We start from the raw sequence: 12,164 nt of genomic DNA on the forward strand, positions 1-12,164 counted from the left end.
ATATACTTATATATATATTTAAAAAACACTCTCTTTGTAAGTGCCTTTGGATTGTATATAACATCCAATACACTTAACTGCAGAGGTGAAAAAGTGAGAAAATCTTCACTTTAGAGCCAACACATAAGGGAGAAAAAAAGGCACTACTACTAAAAATCACAAGGAAAGAAGGGCAGAGCAGTGCAAAACACTCCCTTTGCCAGCAGTCACAGTGGGTCAGCAGCTGACTGCATGGGATGATGTATTACTGGAAAAGCCATGGAGCTCTGGGTGGGGAGGTGCTGCTCAGACACCAGAAGCGGTTTCAGGAGCATGCATGTTTTGGCTCACATGTTTGTTTAGCCTGGGTTTTACAAAACACAGAGGAAGGAGGTGACAGGAGGTAAACGTGAGCAGTGACATGCTCCAATGCCCCTGGCATGAGCCAGGCACTGAACAGCTTGGAGAAATGGGAAACACTGATTGCTTAACTGACTAGGGCACCATCAATTCCTCCTTCATCCCTCCTTTCCCTTCCTTTGAATCCTGAATTCCTTTAGCCAGAATTAACAAAGGAACTGAGGGAAGCTAATGGTGTTGAGCCCTGACCAGGAGACAATACACCTGCATCAACTTGTCCCTGCAAATTCAAATTTCAGTAATGCAACAACAAATATTTCTTTTGTCTGCTGTGGGGACAGGCAGCATGAGCAAGATACAGGATCTGAGAGGAGTTGCGATAATGACTTAAGGGCAGCGCTCCAGCACCTCCAAACACCCTTTTGGGCACTGCCATGTACAAATTTCCTTACAGAGCTGTGATTACAGCAGTTACTGGGACATCAAATGTAACTTTGAGCCCTGAAACTATCTCTGCCATTATCATACACCATTCGTGAATGCACAAGCATAGGACAGGAGAGTTAAAGAGTGGACACGGGTTTGAGCACTCATAGATCAGGAACAATCTCATTTTGAAGGAAAGCAGAAAGTCTTTCTCACAGCAGCATCTGGGGCACAGAGACCCTGACCTCAATAGGAGCCTTGAGAAGTGTCCGCTTTTTCGTTGGACACAACTTACTTTCACAGTTCAAATTAACAAAATAAGCCACTTCAATGTGAGATGTACATTACACATGTAATTAGAAGACTACATTCCCCCCAACTACCAATGATTAATTCAGCATATATATATAATGTTATAGATCTTAAAAATTAAAGAGATAACACCTACTGCACCTGAAGAGACTGCAAAATATGCAGCAGATGAATCACACTACAACCAGGGAATAGTTTTGATTTCCCATAGCAATCCTCAGTGGCAAACTAATTATCCAGCCTATTTCTTCAGTGAGCTCTCAAAGACCACATGAAGCTCCCATCCTTTGGCTTTCTCTGCTTTCCTTAAATAGTTAATCACAAAGGAAGCAGCCGTCACCTGCGCTGACAGTCTCTAAGCTCATGCCCTGTCACTTCAGTGCAAGCCCATGCTGGGTATGGCAGTGATTCATAGGCACTGAGACAGCCAAACATGAATAAAGTCAGTTCTAAGCAGAGGGTTAAAAATTCTCTTTTAAAAATATTTTTTTTTCTGAATATCTAAGTAACAAAGTAGGAAAGTGTGGAATGGAAAGATGCTCTTGTGTGCTTATTGTAAGGCACAGCTTCCTGGAAGGCATTATGGAAACAAATGGGGAAGTATTTCGGATGAGGGGATCACATTTTCAAATTATCCTGACTCCTACTAAAACCCTTTCTAAAGCTCCAGTTCCACCTGAAGCCCCTATCCCCCATTTACATGTAAGAATGTGGAAGGGTTTGTTCACTAAAGTATAAAAGCTGCATAAACTATACCTGCAAGACAGCAATGGCAAAGAAATATGTGCCAAGCTCAAGTATCAGTGAGACAGGAGTATACCCTGTACAGCCTAAGGAAAGGTCTTCTGGGGCTGCTCCAGCTATGCCCAACTGGCTTGTGGAAGTGAAGAGATGCACAGGAGTCCATGACCTACAATATCAAGGGAGAACTAAACATCAGGGGAAAAAAAAACCACATAAGAATGACTTGAGAGAAAAGCACTGAAATTTCTATGGCTGCCATAAATCTGTGTCATGCATCCTCTGCTGATACCAAAGCTTAACAAATACTTTATTTGCAAAGAAACAATTCAGCATGAAAATATAAACCCAGAAGAGTTTACAGAAGAGCTGCTTTTCCTCAAAGTGGAGAACAGGCTGCAGTACTGAAAAATAAGATAAAAGGGAAAAAACAAACTGTGAAAAAAATGCCAATTGCTAATTGATAGAAAGTTTGCACTAGAATAATCAAACAAACCAAACTGATTTTGTTCCTGAACTGACTTGAAGAAGTTTGTGATTTATATAATGCTATTTCTTAGTACCAGTTGACCAGACAGGGATGTCTGCAATCATTTCCTTGGTGCTAAAAATAGTCTTATGTATGTGAATCACAAATGTTAAATTCACTATTTTGGTCACACCACGTATAGATCTGTTGCATTTTGAACTTCCTCTTTCCCCCTTACTTTGAAATCCTTTCAGATACTCCTCATCTTTCTTTAATACTTCTTTGCCATGCTCTTTTACCAAACAGATATTTCCAAGTCTGCAGGCTGCAGACATTCTCTATTTACCGCCTCCTCCCTCCAATTTCTGCTATTAGCTGCCAACTTACAAGAGCTTGCGGTTGGAAAACTATCAGTAGCTGAACTGTCCCGAGCTGGCATGTCAGCCACAAACTGTGGGCAGAGGTCTCCCTTCTCATTTGATAAAGAATAGGGCATAGAAAGAACTGTACATAGGCAGCATCATTTCCAAAGCAAGGCCAGACACACAGGAGACTGCAGTGTTACCACTGCAAACACAAGTTAGTGCCTTCTACAAAAAGGTCAAGGCATTAGTTCCAGACGTATAGGTGACCTCAGACCAACTAAAAATAGTCCAATTCATTGAACATAGTAGTCCGATTCACTGACCTACTGATGCCATTTTACACTTGTAGTTTTCTTTGTATCGTTCCAAAACTAGTAACCATACTTCAGGCACTTTGATTCATTATCTACTGCTGGGAGAGTTGCAAGAGGCAGAACTGTATTGCCCTGGAAAGTGAAAAGTTAGGTAACTCCTTCATTTACAGTGAGCAGCAGATGCAAGCCCAGCTAGGCAGCTCCGACAGTGAGATGTAGTACTGAGATCATATATCCATGCCTCTTGGGGGGTAGCCACCATCATGATTCAGATTACAACATGCTTTTCTGAAGCTATGCCAGTTTGACTTTAAGGCATAATAGTTAAAAAACTCAGAAGCAAACAAAACAAAACACAGGCATGGGGACAATGGATTAGACCAAATGTCCATTTTGCCTGATACCTGATGTCTGTGTCCATTGGCCAATATTTCAGTAAGAAGTGCAAGAAATGGGCAATATTTAATGCTACACTCTGCCCTCAACATCCGTTTAGGTTCCAGCCTCCTGTAACTCTGAGATTTCCATGCCTGTTTCTAAATATTTACAGTCAATAGAACCTGACTGTAAATACTATTTTTTTTTCTCTTTTTTCTTTTTTAATCTTTTGCCCATTCTGGAACTCATTTTCGGGAAAATGTAACTGGAAGTATCATGAAATAGCACTTCTCTTTATTTTAAACCTGGTGCACAATATTTACATTTAAGACTTTCAAATCTTGTACTGAGAGAAGCAATCACTTAAATGCCCTCTCCATGCCATTCACTTCTGCTTTTCTACCTCAAATTGGAAACTCTATTCAGCCTGAGCACGGAAACAGCTCCATGGTTTTGTCTAGTCTTTATTACCACTTACACATACCTAATTCTTCTAGATCTGTTTCAAAATTACTTGAAGAGAATTAGATGTGCTACTGCTGATAGAGGCATGGGAATTTACAGTATCATAACATATTCTTGGGGGTGAGGGGGGTGGGGTTTGTATTTATCCCCTAATATGTCCACAATCTTTTAGGCATCATTGATCAGTAAGTCACAGAACCATCCACAGTAATTCTAAGATCTCTTTCTCAATTTGCAAGGCCTAACTAAATCCACCAATGGGTATACACTGTCAGATTAAGCTTCTCAACAAACACTACCTTACATCTATGAGAACTGAATTTGGCCTGCTATTTTGTAGCCCCATTACTTAGCGCTGTGAGATCCCTCTGACATTCCTCACAGACAGCTTTTGATTGTGTGACCTGGAAAAATGTGTCAGTGTTTTATTATTCATCTTCCATCCCAGACAGTTTATGAGCATTTGGAACAGCAGAGATCCCAGCACACATTCTTCGCAGGACTCCAGGGGTAATGTCCCTGTACTGTCCAGTCTTCTTATTTTTTCTATACAGTTTCCAATCCTTACCTAGTCACTACCTAACCACTACAGGATTAAACCAGTTTAATTTCCCAAAAGTCTATGAAACACTAAGTGCTTGGTTGGCATTTTTTGTTATTTGGTTTAGGTTTTTAAAAAGAAATCCAGGCATAGTGTATTAATTCAATCACCTTTATCAAATGCTCATCCAGTCATTCAAACAGCATGAGCAGATTTACAGGGTAGGGCTTCCTGCTGCAGAAGACAACTTGACTCCTCTCTATCATTGCCTTTATTCCTGTGAATGGACACTAATCCTATTATTTTTTTCAAGTTTCTACTGAGGTGCCTAATACAGAAACCAGGCTGGCTACCAGTCTACAGTTTCCCCAGACACTCCATGGGCCCCTCTTGAAAAGCCTGACACGTTTACTGCTTTTCATTCTTCCATTCTAAGGCCAAATTAAGCAATGATTATACACAACCGTGTGTAACTCAGCAACTTCACCACTGAGTTCTTCACAAAGTGAGAACTTTTTCCTAGCAATTCATTGCGCCTATTTGTTCCAAAACGTCACCCTTCTGTCAGCTTCCCCTAGGCTGCCCCCAAGAAAGGAAGGCTCCATGTGGGAAATGTTCTGAAGTGAACAGCAATGCAAATAACTTCTCTGCTATGGCGTTACCTTCCCTTAGCCCACATGTAATATTATGACCATCTATCAGCCCGTTGGGATCTCTGTCAGGCCTTCTGCTTTTGACAGTTAGACAAAAAGCTTTAATTTTTTTAATGTCTTTATAAAGTTGTTCCTCAACATTTTTTTTGCCCTACCTCATTATGGTTTATATTTAACTTGCCAAAGTTAATGCTCTTTCCTATTCCCCTCATTTGGATACGACTCCTGCTTCAGAAAGATGACTTATTTCTAGGAGCATTGTTTACTTTACTGTTTCAGCCAGTCCTTGTTCATTTTTGTGGCTTTCTTCAATCTCCTATTCCCCTCCCTTCTTGGACTTTCACCATCAAAATTGGCCATAGTATTCTAGAAGTCTTAGGTTGGGAAGTTTTGGGGGGGTTGGGGCTTTTAATTTTAAGTCAGTACTCTACACAGAATTTCCCAATTTATGTGCGTGCATGTGAAGCTGAAATAGCATTTCAGCTACAATATTTTGTTGAGATTACAAGAAGCTTTCTCTGTGTCTGTTTCCAAGACAATTTTCTACCATAAAGATATAATCTGCATTTGTTCCTCCCAGATGTCTTATTTCATATTGGCTGTATTAACATATAATTTGTTGGACTGAGGACATTTAAATCAGGCAGTCCAGATTGTTCTCTATAAGTAATCAGTCCTTTATTTAGTACTCTCCAGTGAGTGCATCATCTGCACACTTAGCCTAGGATATTTTCCAGCTAGGATTATTGATGAAGGCATTGCTAGGATGAGAACTGACCAACTGAGGACCTTGTGAAAAAAATCCCTTTCAGTATTCCCTTACTAGCAAACACATTTTGAGATTTCTCAGGGCATTGCTCTTCAATCTGTTTAGCACTTCCCTTGTGCTTGGTAAAGTCTGAACTCACATTTTTACCATTAAAGAAGCACTTACCAAGAAGAGTTACATCCTCTGAAAAATATTTATTCCATCTCAACTATTTCCATCATATTTTGCCTATTTACATTTAAAATTGCACTAAAAAGTCAGGAACCTTTAGAATGGGAAAACATTTATTCATGCTTGAAAACAGCCAAACCGACTTTATCCAAATAATAAAAAAACAACAAAACCACACATTTTATGGCAAAGACCAAGCCTGAAAAATGTCAGACACAGAGATGATGCTTTCCTAATAATGTGAGCAACTGAAACCAAAAGCCAGAATAAAAGTTGTGCAGCTTAATCATTACATCAACAGGCAAGCTAATTTGACTTTAAGTGTTCTAAATATATTAAATGCTGATACGTGGCTTGGTAATATTAACTTTGCATAACTCCTGGAGACTAAGAGAAGTTTCAGAAGAGAAAGAATCCTAAATGTAACATGGAATTCTTTGCAGAACTACTCATCTGCCAGTCTTAACACCAATCCTAGGTAAAATAATGAAATGTCCAACACTGAATTAAATTAACAAAGAATTAAAGGACATCCTGGAAAAGACTGTCTATAATGTTTAAGGTTCATGTTAGAGAAGCAACTAAATCCCCTTTAGAACCATGAATATTAATTTCTAAATGTATGAACAAGATAACCACCACCTAGTTACGCCAAGACCAAGTTACAACCTCTTTGCATGGTCTTAGTTCAATGCAGCTAGCTACTGGGAGATGACTGAACAGTGATCTGTAAGTAGGTACTGAGGAAGAGAATATGTAATACCTCAGATTCCAGCTGGCTTCTTGAAGCCAAAGTCTTAAATATATTTTAAAGATTAATATTTTTGCAATAATGCATTTATCCATAGGAATAATGTAGCACTTTATTATGAGATTCTCCATTAACTGAATTCTTTAAATCAAGCTAACTAGTCTGTGATCCATGATGAATTTATTGAAAGAAAATATCTTGTACCGAGTCATGAAACAAATCAGCATAAGGGACTATTAATGTGTTGAGGGGTTTTTTGGCCTTAATAACTATACTAAACAGTCCTCCTTCTTCAACATATATAATTTACCTCTGCAGAATCAATATGCACCAACAGCCATGCCTTGAAAAGGACAAGTAGGATTCAGCTGTATACAGAAAGGAAGGCTTTAGCTTCAGACATCTTACCACAGATTATCTTATATTCCTCTCCTGTACTATTTACGTTTAGCATGTACACAAACACATTTAAAAGCACTCAAAGTTCTTAAAAGAAGAGGACGATAATGTATCAACCTTCAGTTCTAGTATTTATTTATATTCTACTCAGTTTCACAATTCACAAATGATATTGATGACTTTTTGTTCACAGTGGTGATAGAGAACATGTTCTCAACACTTAGCGCTTTGTTTTTAAGACCTGGCTGTAATATCTGCTGGTTACAAGGGAACATCAGGTTTTTATATTTAGTTTGCAGATACCATGCTCGTAAAACAAAACAAAACAAAACAAACAAACAAACAAACAAAAAAAACCCACAAAAAAACAACCCAAAACCAAAGAAAGAAGATATCAACCATTTCAGGCTTGGCCTGAAGGCCATGGTCATTCAATCTAATCTCTCTATGTGCAAGTCATGGAAATTCCTTCATCAAAAGAAGTAAAATACATCTTCTAGAAAAGTATCAGCTGTGTTAAAAAGTCCACAACCTTATTTGCCAAAGAGGTCACTGCATTAGAACATCTTTGCACATGCATTAGAAGCTTGTACAAAGGTCATAATAATCATTTGGTCAAATTTTCCATTTAATGACCCAAACTGAGATCATCAAGCTTCAACAGTGTAATGTTCTTGCCAATCTATCTTGTGAACTATCTTCCAGTAATTCTACAAACTCCTTGAAATGCAGAAGCCCCATTAGACTCTAAAGTTACAAGCAAAATTTAAAGGTAAGTTTTGGTTGATCGCTTACAATTACAATCCTCATTTCTGAGAGCTATCAAACAGTACTGCAACTAGCTAACAATAACTTCTGAACACAGTAAGATGCACAACTTGCTAATAACATGTTTTAGACTCTTTGGAAAACACTACCACAAAGCCTCCAGGCACCAGATGGATACTTCACACTCTTCTCCCAAATATAAAAAGACCACACTTTACTACTCCACATAATATAATCTGTCACTTCATGACAGAAGCTTCCCAAGCATTGCATCACCTGGTACCAGCAGGGAGCTTGACCATACATCTGTATCATGCACTAACAATACAATTTGTTTTTTTATTCAACACACAGAACTCTACTCTGAGCAAGCTCTTGGTCAGACTGACATCAATTAAGCCATTGCCACTGACCACTTTTCAACACTGTGTTTTTCAACACTGGTCTCCCCTTGAACCAATCAAGTGACAGAACACTGACACTTTTCAATCTCTCCAGATCACCCACCTTGAAGGATGAGAAGACACTGGGGAAGACAGGAAAAAACCCAGTAAAGTAATTACTTACTTTGGGAAGATGACAGTCATGAGTGCTGATGCATAACCAGGCTTGCACATTCCCTCTGAGAAATTTGCATACTTCGATGCCAATTCTGGAGGCCTGTGAAAAAAGAAGTAAAGAGTCGGAACTCTGCTGGCTATGAACTGGCCTTTGCAATCATCGTATTTTTTTTTTCCTTCTAACTTCTACAAAAAACAGCTGTGAGGAATAATAGCAAACACAGGTATTTATTTGTTGCAGTATAGCATCACAGGAGAATAACAAACAAAGGATTAAACAAATAAAAGGTTAAAGATAATGAAGAATTAACAAATAATGGGTTAAAGATACCTGAAATACACTTTGAGATGAGAAAGCATAGAATGGTTTGAGTTGGAAGGGACCTTGAAGATCATCTAATTCCAACCTCCCTGCCATGGGCAGGGATCTAATGGGTGAGCATCTAGAAGTTTTAATTCCAAAGACTTGCACTTGTGTTCTGACTCTAGTCAGGATCTCTTTAGAAATAGGGAGAGAAAGGAAAGGCCTATTGCTGACAAAAAGGGGTTTAATACTAAAATGCATCTTCTTCTGATCTAGGCTTCTTCTGGTCTTTGCTGCTAGAGGCAGCAGGGTGTACAGACCACAGCTCGTTGCAGCATTTCAGATATGAAGAAATATGGGAATCTTCATCTTTATCCAATAAATTTAATTGTGACTGGATATTTACTGTGTATGCAACATACAGAAACCCCAAATATCAAAATCATCAAAAACAAGTAGAAAGCAACTGGAATTTATCTGCAGCCACCATGTAGTGAGTCATTGCTGGCAAACTTGTATAACTATTTCAACAGCAGGCCTTTCTCAAATGACCTCACAAAGTATCTTGTGCCACAAACACAGGCATTTCTCTCTTTTCTGATTTAATGGCGCTTTCATTATCAAATTAAAATGTCACTCAGATGCCCATCATGGTGTTTCTGCAAAAGAATAGTAGGCTGAAACCCTCATGCACTGGACTCGCACAGAATGCCAATCAGAGCCACATACTGATGGTGGAGCTGTCAATTACAAAACCCACAAAGAGTCAAGAGCTGCTAAAGCCCAAGGGGCCGAGCTGTTAATGTTTCTTGGATGTGATGAAGTTCATGATCCAGAGTGCCAGAGGCAGAACACTTCTCATAAGCCAAATGTATCTGCCATCATTCAACATTTGCTCATCTCCCTACTTCTAGCCACATATTGAGTCAGCAGGCTACACAGAACTAGAATTCAGCACCTGTATTTTAAACCCATCTAGGGACACATTTTGTTTAATTTCTTTGTATTAGACATCACAAACTGTCATTGCCAGTATGCTTATAATAATAAGCCTGTAATAGGTATAACTCAAAGCCAAGTATTAGGACTAGAGCTGCATACAACCTTGCTGTCCATCATTCACCAAGTGAAGCTATCAACATTTTAGACATATATATTCACTTTGTGGGCTTTTTCCCCCCCCCAGATTTACACATCTCACAATTTCATAAAGCAGACTGTAAAACATCCTGCATGAAGCATCCCATGGAGAGCTACACCTTTTTCAAACAAAGCCAGCTTTGTAAAATCATACTGCTCTTTGTAGGTACACATCTCTGTAACAAAAAGAAGTGTACAGAACTGAAATGTACGAATAGGCATCTCCTTTGCATTTGATGACAATGTACTTACTACATACCTGCATATATTGCTGCTTCTTTGATTACATTTCTTACTTCCACATGGAAGAAGCAGTCTTAGCGAAGGTACAGTCTGCCTTTAAAGGCAGCCTAACAAATTACCAAATCATAGTGCACAGCACTGCAAGAGTTCACGTTTGAGTCTCATTTGAAGTCCTGAATGCTGCTTACAACAGAACTATGCACCAAACCAAACAACATTACTTTCTTAGTGCTTCACTAGTAAATGGCTTCATCTTGCTAGCTCCATTGCTGTGCCTAGAATCCAAGACTATGCTGATCACACAACAAGCTGTTGTGGTAAGCTAGCCAGGGCTATCGTGACTGTTAGGACACAAAGAGACAAATCCCCTCTGCATCATTCAGGTCCAAGCACATTATTCCAGCTCCTGATTCTCATGCTCCTATAGTTACAAGTGAAAGCACCAATTGGGTTGAGGTAGTTAAAGAGCTAGTGGAGACAGCAGAAAGGATATAATTACATTACATTGTGCATCCTTAAATTTAGCTCAGATTTCGTGCAGGAAAACCTCACTAAGACAATAAATTTATCCAGAATAAATTAGGGAAATAATTCATAGTCAGTAACTGTAAACATTTGCAGTTTTTAAACAAGTGCCTGAATGAGGGTGAAGTTAAAAGGAAGCAATGGGCTTATTCCACTAAAAAGAAAATGCACTGTTGCTTTTTCTTCTGACTTTTCTCCTGTGAGACTAGCACACATCCTGAATTCTTAAGATTTTCTGTGCTTTGCTACACTGTTATGTGGACATCAAGCTTAAAATTTCACAATCTGGGTAAGTTAAAAATCCAGCTGCTTTCAGAGGATTTAGAAAAACAAGATTTGTCCTTCTGCTTGCATTTTGCAGATGTGTGTCTTCTTTTAATCTTAAATATGAAAATGACACCATGGTTAATTCCTTCATCATGTCTTGATCAGGGACAGCATGTCACCCTCAAAGGACTGCAATTTAAAACTATTTTTAAAAAGAAATTAGGAATACAAACTCAGAGTTAAGACTTTTAAAAAAAAAGTTAAATCTCCACAACTAAGCTCACATAATTGAAAATTACAAAATCTGCTATAAGAGACAAATTTTGCCACTTTGTCTTCCACATGGAATTTAAATTGTGCATTGTAAACATTGGAAAACTTCACCTGCTTGAGATCATCTTACCTGAGGACTGTGATCTGCTTCAAACTACAGGACTGCTCCAAACAAGACACTAATGACGACACAACTAAAGTGGCTAAAGTGTACAGTTGTTTACATTTTAATTAATATCAAGATGCCACAGATCTTTGAATGGTCTTTGTTTTATACATCACTTACAGCTTCTGGTCCTCAATTTACTTTTTCATGTCTCATAAGCTTGTAAAGCAACAAACCCCTGACATAAAACCATAAACTATCCCTCCTTCCCCAGCTGGCAAGAACTTGTATTAAAGAGATCGATCAGAAAGTAAGTGCCCCATCAACTCTTACCTTCATTATAGACTGTCAGCCTCACAGCAAATACTACCAGTTCAATTTAAGGCATGGGAGGACATCTTAAACAGGTCTGATGATGGAGCTTTTTTACTCTCCTTCTGTTACTGCTGTTCGGTCATTGCCAACAGTAGCTTTCATGTCTATAGTACTCAATTCCCATGACTAGTAACAGCAAAATGTATTTGCACATCTGACTTTATACGAAGAGTCATGATACATCATGTCATTTTGACAGGTGGGATTTCCTTAAGTGCAGGACACTATGAAAACAGGATGAGCTGATGAACCCTTGGCCTTGGTACATGGCTGGAACTCCATGTTCAACAGGAGCCCAGCAACTCTTGATTACAGCTGTGTTAGAAGTTTCTGAATTGGTTCAAGAATTACACAGTCTGATCATGTGATATTTGCTATTTTTCTAGTTCCAGCTGAGGAAAAGCTAAACAAACAAATGAAAGGAATGAGGAGAGAGAAAGCAAAGGAAAACAGAATGCTTACACTGAGAGAGGCAGGAAATGCATCTATCACACTATGGCCAGCTAAATA

General features: G+C 38.8%; 1 protein-coding gene across 9 annotated transcripts in view; it reads right to left on the reverse strand.

The window, feature by feature from the left end:
* The window catches only part of ST3GAL3 (ST3 beta-galactoside alpha-2,3-sialyltransferase 3), a 202,172-nt gene that overhangs the window by 112,250 nt on the left and 77,758 nt on the right, over positions 1 to 12,164 (reverse strand). For all 9 annotated transcript variants that reach the window (XM_031050734.2, XM_031050735.2, XM_031050739.2 and 6 more), the window contains one exon: positions 8,429 to 8,521. In XM_031050734.2, coding sequence (XP_030906594.1) covers positions 8,429 to 8,521 — 93 coding nt within the window. The remainder of the gene's footprint in view (positions 1 to 8,428; positions 8,522 to 12,164) is intronic.

The sequence above is a fragment of the Melopsittacus undulatus genome, chromosome 6, assembly GCF_012275295.1.
Source record: "Melopsittacus undulatus isolate bMelUnd1 chromosome 6, bMelUnd1.mat.Z, whole genome shotgun sequence".
Classification (NCBI taxonomy): Eukaryota; Metazoa; Chordata; class Aves; order Psittaciformes; family Psittaculidae; genus Melopsittacus; species Melopsittacus undulatus.